This window comes from Pimephales promelas, chromosome 7 (assembly GCF_988280905.1).
Source record: "Pimephales promelas chromosome 7, fPimPro1.hap1.1, whole genome shotgun sequence".
NCBI classification, from domain to species: Eukaryota; Metazoa; Chordata; class Actinopteri; order Cypriniformes; family Leuciscidae; genus Pimephales; species Pimephales promelas.
This window is the reverse complement of record NC_142775.1, coordinates 39,398,357-39,413,854: the sequence shown is the minus strand read 5'-3', so window position 1 is coordinate 39,413,854 and position 15,498 is coordinate 39,398,357. Positions and strand designations below refer to the sequence as shown.

At 35.2% G+C, this 15,498-nt stretch overlaps 1 protein-coding gene across 1 annotated transcript in view; it reads left to right on the top strand.

Moving 5' to 3' along the window:
• pfkla (phosphofructokinase, liver a) overlaps positions 1-15,498 on the top strand; it is a 30,419-nt gene that overhangs the window by 7,421 nt on the left and 7,500 nt on the right. Inside the window, exons 5-18 of the mRNA XM_039683149.2 lie at positions 1,801-1,966; positions 3,133-3,177; positions 5,144-5,252; positions 5,882-5,977; positions 7,326-7,418; positions 7,826-7,951; positions 8,188-8,252; positions 8,343-8,406; positions 9,527-9,673; positions 10,746-10,816; positions 10,898-10,985; positions 11,730-11,882; positions 13,680-13,844; positions 13,996-14,057. Of these exons, the coding sequence (XP_039539083.2) occupies positions 1,801-1,966; positions 3,133-3,177; positions 5,144-5,252; positions 5,882-5,977; positions 7,326-7,418; positions 7,826-7,951; positions 8,188-8,252; positions 8,343-8,406; positions 9,527-9,673; positions 10,746-10,816; positions 10,898-10,985; positions 11,730-11,882; positions 13,680-13,844; positions 13,996-14,057 (1,450 nt within the window). The remainder of the gene's footprint in view (positions 1-1,800; positions 1,967-3,132; positions 3,178-5,143; positions 5,253-5,881; positions 5,978-7,325; positions 7,419-7,825; positions 7,952-8,187; positions 8,253-8,342; positions 8,407-9,526; positions 9,674-10,745; positions 10,817-10,897; positions 10,986-11,729; positions 11,883-13,679; positions 13,845-13,995; positions 14,058-15,498) is intronic.

The window sequence follows — 15,498 nt, the reverse complement described above, 5'->3', positions numbered from 1 at the left end:
CAGTAATTCAACTTAATATATTATATAGACTCATTACATGCAAAGTGAGATATTTCAAGCCTTTATTTGTTATAATTTTGATGATTATGGCTTATTAAAGCGTTTTCACAATATTCTGATTTTGAATTTGGGGTTTTCATAAGCTGTAATCCATAATCATCAAAATGATAACAAATAAAGGCTTGAAATATCTCACTTTGCATGTAATGAGTCTATATAATATATTAGTTTCAAGATGAATTACTAAAAAATAATTCACCATATTCTAATATTTCAAGTTTCACCTGTATGTATTAGCCAACATGTGTTCAGTTTTACTATTGTTATCTGCCCGATAAGAACATTTGGCTAATATATATTATATTGTTTCCCTCAGCTGAGACACTTGATGGCTTTGAATTGCTTGAAATATGATTGAATCACTTCAAAAAATAAAATATGAATAGTGTGTCATAAAGGCTACATAACATTATAATGAGAACATTGTAGTTGTGTGTTTGGGACATGGATTTTAATGGTGAGACTTCTGTTTTTGAAATCAGGCTCGTACATATTATATAAAAACCTTTTTATTTAGATTTTACGATTTGGATTTATCGACCAATATATTGGTTATTGGCTTTCAAATAAAAATATGTATTGGTTTCAAGCAAACTCTTCCTATGCATCTCCCTAAACAGACGTATTGTAAGGTCATGAAAGCTGACTCAAGCTCATGAATGATCAGTCGAATGATAAGTCACCTCAGGATAAGAATCATAAATCTTTATGACTCATCAGTGTTCAGGAAACCATTTTGAAATTGTCGTTTCTCAAGATCCAAACTACTCATAATGTAAAGTTCAGCTACACTCAGCTAGTTACTGCTACAAGTTACTCGCAAAAAGTTGTTCGTCGAGGTTATAATTAATAATTAAACCTAAAACTATTAAAGTTCTCCAATTATTTTATATCTTAAAACTCATCTTTGATCACCAAAATGACATTTAAATTGAAAAAAAAAATGTCTTCATGAATGTAACTCGACACCTTTGCCTCATTTAGTATTCCCGGTTCTATGAATATGCAAATGAGCCCCGCCTCCACTCATTCACACAGCTCAGAGATCCACACGTTGATCTGATTGGTTACAAGGTGGTTTGTGACATCAGAAACACCAGCGATGTTTTTGAGACTGTCTTTGGTTCACTGCAGTTTTAAGGAGGAAATACTCTGTCCACTTATCAACTTACACATGGTGTGTGTTAAAGCGGATTAAAAACACCACATACACATATAATTAACATTAAAAGCTGGATTTTCATCACAGGGGGACAACACATTTCTGTTAAGTGAAATAAAGCTGGAAAAAAATAAATATTGGTTGAAAAACTTAAACTGAAAACTGAAATAAGCTTAAATTAAAGACTCAAATTATTAACTGAAAATAAATGAAAACTAAAAGTGAAGTAAATTAAACCTAAATAGCAATATTAAAAACAAAAAAACGAATAAAATGACAAAAGCACATAATGAAATGACTACAAATGCAACTGAAGTTAACATGAAAACTAAAAATATAAAAGTAATTCAAAATATTAATAAAACTAAAATAAAAACTGGCATTAAAATTGTATAGTCACAACTGATAACAGACTCTAAACTGTAATATGGAAAAAATAAAATAAAATAACATTAAATGCTACCGATCTAAGTCGAAAACACTTATTGAAAATGTTGATGAACGGCAGCATTCTGATTAATATTTTGCCACAACAGGAAGTGTGTGGATGGTTGTGAAGTATATTTCCTGATGGACAGGTCGGATCACGGCAGAGACGGCCCGTCAGCACGGGCACCTGAACATCGTGGGTCTGGTGGGGTCCATCGATAATGACTTCTGCGGAACCGACATGACCATCGGCGCTGACTCGGCCCTCAACCGCATCACTGAGATCATCGACGCCATCACCACCACCGCCACCAGGTCCAGCATCACAACTATACACACACACTTACAAACACACCAAAAAATTACCAAAACTTTCAATAAATTAAAAATAAATGTTAGCTAAGATAATATAAAGTATATATAAAATATAATTTATTTTAAATATAAAGTAATATAAAATATAAACTTTTTAATTTTGTTAAATTGCTAAATTTAAAACTGAATAAGAATTTTTTTAAACTATTTACACGTATTTAAAAAACTACTAAAAATGACTAATTTTTTTACTAAAATTTCAACTGAAATTAAAATGGAAAATATAAAAATAAACGTTAACTAAAATAAAGTATTAAGTTTAACTTGACGTAATAAAATAAAAATCTAAAACTGAAGTAAAAAATATATGCACATAAAATGAGAAAAATGCTAAACAAAATGACTAAAACTTAAATTAAAACAAAAATGTACAGTATAAAAATAAACATTAACAAAAATAAAATGTAAGTAAACGTTTTTATTTAGTTTAACTTGATGTACTAATAACAATGTGAAACTGAAATAAAAATGAATACAAACTATATAGACATTTTTTAAAAAAACAACAAAATTACTAAAACTTTAACTGAATTTTCAAAAAAATTAATTTTAAAATTTAACTTTATACTGTAGTAAAACAACTAAATGTAAAACTGAAAAAAAAACATATATTATTTTTTTTATTTACTTATTTTTTTTAAACTTGATTTACTAAAATAACTAAAATAAACGATATAGGCATATTAAAAACAAAAACAAAAAACACTAAAATGTCAAAAACACAACAAAATGACTAAATCTTTAACTAAAATTAAAATCAAAATGGAATCTAAAAATAAAAGCTAATTCAAAATATTATTAAAAACTGTAATTGTATCTCCAGGCTCCTCAAATGCCACTGGCTGAGACATACAGTGGTAGATGAGGAAATATAATGAGTGGGAGATTGAGACTGACGATGATTTCCTGTTGTTTGTTCAGGAACGCACTGAATGTGTGGAATTCTCGTCTTGTCTCGCCTCGCCTCGTCCCTCTTGTTCTCACACACACACACACACGCACACTGTTTTCAGCATTATACAGTTGCGCGTAGGCAGATGTACATACATTAAGACAAGTTTTCACAAGTTTTGATGTGCTCACTCTGTTATTGATCTTTTTTCCAGCCATCAGCGCACGTTTGTGCTGGAGGTCATGGGTCGCCACTGCGGGTGAGTTTCCTCTGCGTCACACACACACACACACACAAGATCATGGAAAAATTACAAACATGTTTACATTTGAGATTATGTTTACGCTCTAGCAACTAGCCAGAACATCTTGGCAACCACCCAACCATTCTAACAGTGCCCTATAGCAACCACACAAAACGTCTTGGCAACCACCCAACCATTCAAACAGTGCCTTAGCAGCCACACAAAACATCCTGGCAACCACCCAATCATTCTTACAGTGCCTTAGCAACCACCCAACATTCCAAAAGTGCCCCAACAACCACCCAGAACATCCTGGCAACCACCCGAACATTCTAACAGTGCCTTAGCAACCACACAGAACATCTTGGAAACCACCCAAACATTCCAACAGTGCCCTAGCAACCACCCAGAACATCCTTGCAACTACCCAAACATTCTAACAGCGCCTTAGCAACCACACAAAACATCCTGGCAACCACCCAAACATTCCAACAGTGCCCATAGCAACCACCCAGAACATCTTGGCAACCACCCAAACATTTTATCAGTGCCTTAGAAACCACCTAGAACATCCTGGCAACCACCCAAACATTCTAACTGTGCCTTAGCAACCACATAAAACATCCTGGCAACCACCCGAACATTCTAACAGTGCCTTAGCAACCACACAGAACATCTTGGAAACCACCCAAACATTCCAACAGTGCCCTAGCAACCACCCAGAACATCCTTGCAACTACCCAAACATTCTAACAGCGCCTTAGCAACCACACAAAACATCCTGGCAACCACCCAAACATTCCAACAGTGCCCATAGCAACCACCCAGAACATCTTGGCAACCACCCAAACATTTTATCAGTGCCTTAGAAACCACCTAGAACATCCTGGCAACCACCCAAACATTCTAACTGTGCCTTAGCAACCACATAAAACATCCTGGCAACCACCCTAACATTCTAACTGTGCCCTAGCAACCACCCAGAACATCCTGTCAACCACCCAAACATTCTAACAGTGCCCTAGCAACCACCCAGAACATCCTGTCAACCACCCAAACATTCTAACAGTGCCCTAGCAACCACCCAGAACATCCTGGCAACCACCCAAAAATTCTAACAGTGCCCTAGCAACCACCCAGAACATCCTGTCAACCACCCAAACATTCTAACAGTGCCCTGGCAACCACCCAGAACATCCTGTCAACCACCCAAACATTCTAACAGTGCCCTGGCAACCACCCAGAACATCCTGGCAACCACCTAAACATTCTAACAGTGCCTTAGCAACCACCCAGAACTTATTGGCAACAGTTATTTTCAGTATTATTTATATAATATTGCAGTATTTATTAACATTTTTTAATACTGCTTATTTTCTGTTTTAGTTTGCTTTTTTTTTTTTACTTAACTAGTTTGTTTTTTCAGTTTTATTAATTTTGGTACTTCAAATTATATTTCTATAAACTTATATTTCTGTGAGTTGCCAAGGCAACATTTCTAATTTACCTCAAAGGTTAAGTTTTATAAATACTTTTCTTTTTCATTTTAGTTAATTTTTTTTCTTTTTTTTCTTTTCTTTTTTTTTTATCAAAAAAAAGACAAAAATTGTCATTTTTTGTCATTTCTGTCCTTTTAAGTAGTTTTTAAAAAAATATATATCTGTATATTATTCATTTTCATTTCAGTTTTAGATATTCTACTGCATTTGAATGCTCTGCTGTTTATTTAATCATTGTCCAAAAATGAAAATTCTGCCATGATTTACTCCTCCTGACAGGTTTGGATGAGGTTGAGATAATAATGTCAGTATTTTAGTCCTGTGTCTCAGAGTGTTTGGTGTGGTTATGGATATGACAGTATTGGTATGTTTAGTCTTGATGGAGCAGATCTGCTGTGAGCGAGTGAGAGATCCTCCAGCAGGCATGAGTTACCCGTAGCAGATCTAGACGGGTGGCCTGACCTGACACTGCTCTCCCGCAGGTATCTAGCGCTGGTGTCAGCTCTGGCGTCTGGAGCCGATTGGCTGTTCATCCCTGAAGCTCCTCCTGAGGACGGCTGGGAAGAGCTCATGTGCGCTCGACTGGGGGAGGTGAGCTCCTTTATAGACCATTAAACACACTGGTGGAGCACAAATGATGCCATTAAGTAAGTTAATTCCAATAATAATCATGAAAATAACACCACTCTTATAACTTATTAGAGAGCACTCTTATTAAGAGCAGTGTTATTTTCATGATTATTTGGAATTAACTTTTATTTTTAGCAACACTTTATTTTTCAATGTATTTACCGTAGTAATAACAGTAAATTATGCATAATTACATGCAACCAAATCCTACCCTAACCCAATAGTTAAGTACATAGTTGCTTAATATTACATACTCAGTACTTAAATATATAATTACACTGTAACAATGACCCTTACACTTTTATATTATCAGTTTTGTTTTAATTTTAGTTTAAGCATTATACATTTTGTTATGAGCTTTTTTAATTATGTATTTTTTATTATAAAGCTTTCAATTATTTTTATTTCATTTTTAGTGATTTTAGTAAACATTCGATGTTTCATCTATTTTAGTTTTTTATTACATGGCCCTCTGAACTGCTTGACTCTGATTGAGGTCAGAGATTCCCCAATAGAGTGCATTAGATACCAACAGCCCAGTTTTACTTCCATATGATGTTAACACTGGACTGCTGGATGTGTTTGCTCAGAGCCGCAGTAAAGGATCCAGACTGAACATTATCATCATCGCTGAAGGAGCCATCAGCAGAAGCGGTGAGGCCATCACCTCCAACTACATCAAAGACGTGAGTACACGCTAATTCAATTCCCTTTGATAGGTATTATTTAGACCTCCTTTAGTTTTTTCATAAAATGTACCATAAGTTGGAACTTGTTAGCCATGTTTTCTAGAAGTGATATGAAGTTGTGGAAGCTAAAAATAAAATAAAATAAGGTTCTTGTTACTTTTTATTTGACATTTCTTGTAATTGTGAGTTTATATCTCACAGTTCTGAGAAAAGAAGTGAATTACAAGTAATAAACTCACAATTTCAAGAAATAATAAATATATAAATATATATTTCTCACAATAAAAGTCAGTTTTTCGACTTATGAACTCAAAATTGCAAGATGTAAACTCGCAATTTGAGAGAAAGGAAGTCAGAATTGTAACTTAACTTTTTTCAAGGAATAAGTCAGAATTGAATTGTGAGATGAAAAGTCACAATTACCTCTTTTTGTTTTTTATTCAGTGGTGGAAAGAAGCGTCCACAGTCTTCTGATAAAAAAATCTTCGATAGAGACATTTTAAAGCTGGAATTTAAAGGAGTAGTTCACTTAAAAAAAAAAAAAAACTTCTGCTGATCATTTACTCACCCCCATGTCATCCAAGATGTCCACGTCTTTCTGTCTTCAGTTGAAAAAAAATGAAGGTTTTTGATGAAAACATTCCAGGATTTTTCTCCATATAATGGACTTCAATAGGGTCCAAACGGTTCAAGGTCCAAATGAGAGCTTCAGTGCAGCTTTAAACGACACCAGACGATGAATAAGGGTCTTATTAAGCGAAACGATCGCTCATTTAAAAAATTAATAAAAAAGTTTAAGTTTTATAAGCACAAATGCTCGCCTTGCTCTGTTCTGATGCACGTTCGTGACTCTCCTGTTTGAACTCATTCATTTTATAAGCATTTGTGCTTATAAAACTTAAACTTTCGATCATTTCGCTTGATGAGACCCTTATTCATCGTCTTGAATTGTTTAAAGCCCTTTGAACAGTTTGTAGTTTGCACTGAAACTCTCATTTAGACCTTGAACCGTTTGGTCCCCATTGAAGTCCATTATATGGAGAAAAATCCTGGAATGTTTTCATCAAAAACCTTAATTTCTTTTTGACTGAAGAAAGAAAGACATTGACATCTTGGATGACATGGGGGTGAGTAAATTATCAGCAAAAGTTTTTTTTTTAATTTGAACTACTCCTTTTCATAAATTGAAAAGTTCTGCAACACTGTTATTTTCTACTTTTAGGGATATTGTGTGTATAAAGCTCCATAGAAATAAGTGTGGGGAAAAAAAGAGACCAATAAAATCAGTATCAGCAGCTCTTGACCAATCAGATGTGTATTAATGACCATGTGATTTTTGTCCCAGCTGGTCGTGTCTCGTCTGGGTTATGACACTCGGGTCACCGTTCTGGGTCACGTCCAGAGGGGCGGGACGCCCTCAGCCTTCGACAGAGTTCTGGTAAATAAACACTTTCAATTAAAGGTGCACTGTGTAATATTTGGGAGGATCTGTTGACAGAACCGCAATATCACATCCATAACTATGTCTTCAGTGGTGTATAAAGACCATGAACCATTGTGTTTTTATTACCTTAAAATGAGCCGTTTCTCTCTACAGACGTGTTTCTACAGTGGCCCTGAGCGGACAAATGCGTTTTTGTGTTGTTGCTCTAGCCAGCGGATAAAACAGACACAATGATGAACAAGTTACAATAATATCGTTTTACTGAATAATTAAGTTACGCCACCGTAACGTCTGTTGGGTGTGATGCACAACATCACCACTAGATGTCGTTAAATATCCCACAGTGCACCTTTAACCCCCAACATTAGTTTTGAGTGGTGCTGTTGATGTCTGGTGTGTAGAGCAGTAAGATGGGTGTCGAGGCCGTGGTGGCCCTGCTGGAGGCGGGACCGGACACGCCCGCCTGTGTGATCGGCCTATCAGGGAACCAGGCCGTGCGTCTCCCCCTCATGGAGGCCGTGGAGATGGTGAGTCTATATATATATTATGTATAACATGTTGTATAAATCAGGCGAATATTAAAGTGGAGATTTCTGACCTTTAAAGATAAAGATTGAAATCGAAATCTGTAAAGACAAATAAAATGTAATAAAATAAACACTTGAATGTGTATTTTGGATGTTATGGAAGCAAAATAGCCCAAAATCTCAACATTAACCACAATAGTTTAGTCAATTGGTCGATTTATCTCTCTTTCTCACAGACTAAGGAGGTTCAGAGGGCCATGAACGAGAAGCGCTTTGACGAAGCCATCCAGTTACGGGGCAGGTGAGAAGTGTTGTCCCTGCTGAGGTCAAAGTTTGAGTGACTGATCTCCATACAAGCGAGTAATAATGAATCTAATGATACTGTTTACAGGAGTTTTGAGAACAACTGGAGCATTTATAAGTTGCTGGCGTATCACAAACCTGCTGCGGTCCAGGTAACACACGAGCACTAACTCTCATTTTACAGCATTATGTATAAAACTGTAAACTTTGACATTTAAGTCATTTTTGCCATTGGTACTTATACATTTTTATTGTAGCTAAGATATCAGGGCTTATAATGCATCATAAAATCCTAATCTTAAAGTCAAGTCAGCTTTATTTCTATAGCGCTTTATGCAATACGGGATGGGCAACGATTAATCGCGATTAATCGCATCCAAAATAAAAGTTTGTGTTTACATAATATATGTGTGTGTAGTGTGTATAATTAATTTGTATATATAAATACCCACACATGCATGTATATATTTAAGAAATATGTGCATGTATATATTTTATATAGATTTATTCACAATTAATATTATATATAAATATAAATATTTGATATATTAATAACACATTTTTCTTAAATATATACATGCATGTGTGGGTATTTATATATACAAATTAATCATACACACTACACACAAATATTATGTAAACACAAACTTTTATTTTGGATGCCCATCCCTAATGCAAACATCAAATATTAGACAGCCAAACTCTCTAAAACGACACAAGTGTCTCTATCTATAAGTGTGTCTTACTGTTACAGCGTTTTTTTACCAATATTTTTGAATAATTTAATTTAAAAAGCACATATCCTCCATTAGAAGGAAAGGTTCTATATAGAACCTTTAAAAGGTTCTAAAGCGCTACATATTTGGAACCCCTAAAATGCAATGCATGTGAATGATCACAAAATTCAAGATATGTGGGTTAAAAAATGTAATTAATCAATATCACACGAAGAGTGCCATTTCAGTTTTTATCCTCCAAAATCAGCATGATTAAAATGTGATATTAAGTTACAACAGTTTATGAAACAATAATTTAATTACATGCTACAAAATGTTGCAGAATAATGTAATATATGAACGAATAATAACCTTTGTGCCAAAAGGGTTCTTTCTTCTCATTTTTTAGCATAAAATGTCCTTTGGAGTTGAGTAAAGAACCCTGTGCTACACGTATAGAAAACCTTTTTCCTAAGAGTGTGTTATTGGTGCTCGGTGGTTTAGTTATGTGTTGTTTCATTATATCCCAGTGTCATGTTATTAATCTTGATCTCAGAGCAACCACTCGATGGCCATCCTGAACGTGGGCGCTCCAGCCGCCGGCATGAACGCTGCGGTGAGGTCAGCGGTGAGGGTCTGTCTGGCCTCGGGACACCGGGTTTACTTCGTCAGCGATGGATTTGAGGGTCTGGCCAATGGAGCGGTGAAGAACCATGCATGCCAATCACTTCTTTAATGATCTAGAGATGAAGTTCATGTGTTCATGTCCTCGTATAGTGATGCTGGAAACACCACGGGCATCATGTGTGCTTCAGTGTGTGTAGTAGATGAAACTGATTCACACAGAGACAAACACAACGTGCAGACTTTATATTTAACCCTTGTGCATGATCACTTAAAAAAGGTCTACAGTGGACAAAAACAGCTGTAAAAAACGTCATCAAATTTTGACTCTTGGGAGCGCAGACTTCTCATTTGTGAAACTACACTCTGATTTATTTTTACAATATTTTATATAAAATATTTATTTTATGAAACATGTTTAACTCTAAAACTGCTTGAAAGTCATAAGTCGTGTTCCAAATTTGATGTTGATATCTCAAAAAATGAGCTTTCAGTAAGAATTTGTTTGGGTGCAGTACACATACACACACAATTTTTTATTACACACATACAAACCACACTCCACACCCACACAATTATAGCTGCTTAATTTATCCAATTGGCTCTATAATATGCATAAGCAGAAAACAGGAATAAAGCGAGGATTAGGCCAAACCTGGAAAAATGGCTCCATCTGCTGAAAATAGTAAAAATTAACATTTTGAAGCCTTGCCAACAGATTGAAAGCCTCTTAACGAAGATTGCATCATTTTATAGTTAAATCGCCCTAGGATTAAAAATCGCAGTTTTAATGGGTTTCAATGGGGACATTGATTCAAATTCAGTGGGGACTTTTATTTTGTAGTACGTCATAGATTAGGAAAATAGATAAGCAATGGGGGTGAAATTCCGATTAAAATACACACCTGTGCCAAATGTTATGCAGTTGGCATTAACTGCATAATATTTTTCCCATTTTTACGACTATAATAGGGCTCTAAAATGACAAAAAAGAAGACCAATGATCTTATTATCCATAATTCCCAAATGCATACAACAAATGAGTGCAATCCATATTAACATAATAAGATCAAAAATATAAAAGGGGTTTAGTATAATCTCTTTTGTTATAATTATATTAATATTAATGAAATCGTAACTGTTTTTTTTAGATAAATGAAGTGTCGTGGAATCAGGTGGCCGGCTGGACGGGTCAGGGCGGCTCTCTGCTGGGAACTAAACGGTCAGTCACATTTAAAAAACAATTTTCACTGGCTAATTTGACTAATTTAATGGCAGCTTTGTGACCCTCCATGTTCTCCAGAACCCTGCCCAGCTCCTGCATGGAGAAACTGGTGGAGAACCTCAACAAGTTCAACATCCAGTCACTGCTCATCGTCGGAGGTTTTGAGGTACAGACCAAACTAATAGACCTGACACTTTTCCATCTAGTGTGTTTCTTTGTTTGCTTGCTTTTTCAACAACCACAACTTTTTGTAGTAATATTGTACTTTGTGTTTTTTATTTGATTTTTTTGGACTCAAACATTACTTTATTTTCCTCTACAGTTACATTTTTTTTTTCAGACATACACACAAACCAACATAGTGCAGTAGTGAGAAATCTTGTAAATCCATAATTCCAGAAGTGACAAGAGTGATTAAAGTGTTTGATCTAAGTGTGTATGTGAGCGGGTGTGAGTATGTGTGTGTGTACGCGTAAACAAAGTAACAATTTATTATTTATTACCATTGTCATTACCACCACCACCCCATTTTTTATATATATAGGTATATTTGTATATTTCTTATTTTTATTTCGGTACCTTTATGTTTATATGATTTTAAAATATTCCTTTTGTGTTCATTCAGTAAAAATGTAAATTTGTTGCCTTTTTTATACTAGTGCTGATTTTGCAGTATGTACTTTGTAACAATAGCTGTACTATTCAGATTACGGGGGGCAAAAAAAATGATTATTTTATTTTGATCTCTTTTGAATAAAATTTGGAGATAAAATTTGAATATTTTTGCTGTATCCCCCAGCCCTATCTCCAACCTAACCTGAAGTATCTTTCATGAAACGCAAAATGAAGTCAAAACAAGAAAAAAAAATCTCACTTTATGATATCTGACTGCACTTTGTGTCGTGTCCAGGCGTATGAGGGCGTACTGGAGCTGGTTGAAGCGAGGGGCCGTTATGATGAATTATGTATTCCCATGTGCATCATCCCTGCCACCATCAGCAACAACGTCCCGGGCACTGAGTTCAGTCTGGGCAGCGACACTGCGGTTAATGCAGCGATGGCCGTAAGTACAGGACTCACATAAACTCTAGGGCTGCGTCCGAACCCGCTCATGTGTTCACTCATTCACTAATCCCTATATAGTGTGTTGGAGCCATTATTTTGAATTGTATTTTTTGTTTGTGACACTAGAGGGCGTATTAGTATTTTGAGTATATTTAAGTGGGGTGATAACGAGTAACAGGTGCGCTGACGGAAGGTCAAACAAACTTTTTGACCGTGCTGTGCTATGTGGAGAGTGGAATTGTGCTCATGCCTGTATGTTTGAATCACAATTTTTGGTTTAGTGTTTTATTTTAGTTTTATTTTGTTGTTTGCAAAGCCAAAATGGACAATAAAAGGATTTGGCTTATCAGAAATTGAATCTGAAGGTATGGACATTTATTTATTTGAGTCAAAAAATAAGCACGCGTCAGAAACAGACAATGAAACCATCTGCGTCAGTACATAGTGTATGGCATTTGAGTGCACTATATCTGCAAGGAGTGAATGAAATGAAATGAAATTAAATGAAGTGAATTCGGACGCTGACGTTTACACTGTGCGTCGGAGAGCTGTCACACGTAGTGATAAAACTCCTTTTATCTTACGTTACTTACTTTATAAAATAATATTAATAACAATTATAATGACTTTATTTTGTAATTATATATACCTCCGTGCCGATCGGAATTGTTAGAAACTCACGATTACATTTAACGAATATTTTTAAATCATCCACCAAATGAACATCCCTTCCTTACAGTTTAACGAATTAACAACAATGCCACAAATTATTAAAACACCTGGCTTATAGTAAAACACATTAAATTGATTTAATGCTTAAATAATATATTTTAATAAAAAAAAATATGATATAATTTTAACATTCCTCTATATAATATTTTCTCAATATTTTAATGTTTTATTGGTAACACTTTACAATAAGGTTCATTAGTTAATGTATTTACTAACATGCACTAACCATGAGCAATACATTTGTTACGGCATTTGTTCATCTTTGTTAATGTTAGTTCATGAAAATACAGCTGTTCATTGTTTGTTCATGTTAGTTCACGGTGCATTAACTAATGTTAACAAGATTTTAATCAAGTCTTAGTAAATGTTGAAAATAACATTAACAAAGATTAACAAATGCTGTATATGTGCTAATCATTATTAGTTCATATTAACTAATGCAGTTAACTAATGTTAACTAACGAACCTTATTATAAAGTGTTACCGTTTTATTCAAGTAATGATTAATAAGAAAAAAGGTAGAAAAAAAGCTGTAATTTCGTTTGCACTTAGTCCTCTACGCGTTCGATTCTGCAGCTTATGAAAACCCCAGAGTCAAAATTAGAATATTGTGAACAGGTTTTCATGTAAGTCATAATCATCAAAATTACAACAAATAAAGGCTTGAAATATCTCACTGTGCATGTAATGAGTCTATATAATATATTAGTTTCACCTTTTAAGTTGAATTACTGAAATAATTGAACTTTTGCACCATATTCTAATTTTTCGAGTTTCACCTGTGTGTGTTCTGGCTTGCAACTTCAAGGTCATGGGTTTGATTCCCAAGGAATGCATGAACCGATACTGTATATGAAATCGATTTGGGTAAAACCATCAATGTGGAATTTAAATATAAATGTATTTTTATGCTTATCAGAGTTTTGAAACCAAGCTTGTATCTGAAAAGCTTGTACACCTGCCAAATTGGACTCCCTTAAATGCAGAAGCTTTACATAAAGATGCCGTTTGCCTGCATTCGCTGTGCCGTTTGTGATGTGAAGCTGGTCTGTGTTTCACGAAGAGCTGTGATAAGATCAAGCAGTCGGCCACGGGCACCAAGAGGAGAGTGTTTGTGGTGGAGACTATGGGGGGATTCTGTGGTTATCTGGCAACCACCACAGGCATCGCTGTCGGAGCGGACGCCGCTTACATCTTCGAAGATCCTTTCAACATCCATGACCTCAAAGTAAGGCTGTGCGATACATGTCGTCTATGATAGTATCATAATTATTGCACAACAGGCATGGCATAATCATCAGTATAACATTTCCCAACGCTCCACATCTACACATGGAAGAATAAACTCTGTTTTGATGTTGGTGTGTCACGTCTTTTAGACCAATGTGGAGCATTTGACGGAGAAAATGAAGAATGACATTCAGAGAGGTCTGGTGCTGAGGTAATGAGTCACAACACAGTTTTGGCCTGCGACACATACGCCACATTTTAGGTTCCTAAATTATCTTACAATAATCTAAACTATTGGAATATAATCATAAATAATCATTTATGATGTATGAAAAAAGAGCCCCGATTGCAGCAACTTTTTTTGACATTTTTATGACGGATATTTCGGGGGACTATTTTGTTCACTTGAACATGAAATTGCACACACGCATAACAGACATCTAGCAAATATTCACACAATTGTTTGCTTAGGTGTTGATTTAAATTTTCAACTGCGTTTCTCAGAATTGGCTTAGGCCGCGTGTCCACCAAAGCTCACGCGGCTGGCGTATTTTTTCAATTGTTTTCAAAGGGAGCGCCGCGATTTTAAAACGCCATGAGCGTAACGAGGCGCTGAGTTTTTTTTTTCTGAGCGTTCGCCGTTTTTAAGGTCTGCGAGAGTTGAAGAATGTTCAACTTAGGGTAAACACAGCGCTCATCACTGTCACTTTTTTACCCAGCCGTCCAATCACAGTGGAGGAGGGGCGGGGCTAATACCACACCGTCCAACTGTCACAACATTCTTTCTGTACAACCATACACTGTAAAAAAATATTGATGGTTTAACTTAAAAAAGTAAAATTTTAAGTTCATTGAACTGGAAAAAGTGAGTTATTACAATGAAGGAGATTGATTTAATCATCAGAAACTCAAAATTATATGTTATCTGAACTAAATAAATTATTTAAGTTGATTTGACAAAAGAAAAAATGTTGTGATTACTACACTGTAAAAAAAAATATTGTTGCTTTAACTTAAAAAAGTAAGTAACCTGGGTTGCCTTAAAATTTTAAGTTGATTGAACTGGAAAAAGTGAGTTAATAGAATGAAGGAGAATGATTTAATCATCAGAAACTCAAAATAATAAGTTATCTCAATTAAATAAATTATTATAAAGTTGATTTGACAAAAGAAAATATGTTGTGATAACAAATCTTGAAAATATTTTTTACAGTGTAGATATCTATATAAAGACTAGATGTCTTAAAGGCTAGAGTTTCTGTAGTCATCACCGGCGGCCATCTTGTCACAGGTAAGCTGATGTAAGCTGAGTGGTCAACACGAACGTAAATACTCTTATCTCATTGAAATCTTGACGGATTTACAAACGGTTTGGTTTCTTACAAACGTTATTAACGTGGCTATAATTATCTGGATGATTATTTATTTATACACTTATTATTCATAAGTATGCTGTGTCATAACTACATCTCTGATGATTATAACAAACCAAACCGTTTGAAAATCGGTAGAAAATTGAGCAAGTTATGGTCATTTAAATAGTACATGTACCATTAACACAATGTTACGAGTGAGCGAGCTGCCTGTGACAAGATGGCCGCCAGGTGCAGACGTCGACCTCCATTGGCCAGCAGTGCGGACGAGATATCTAG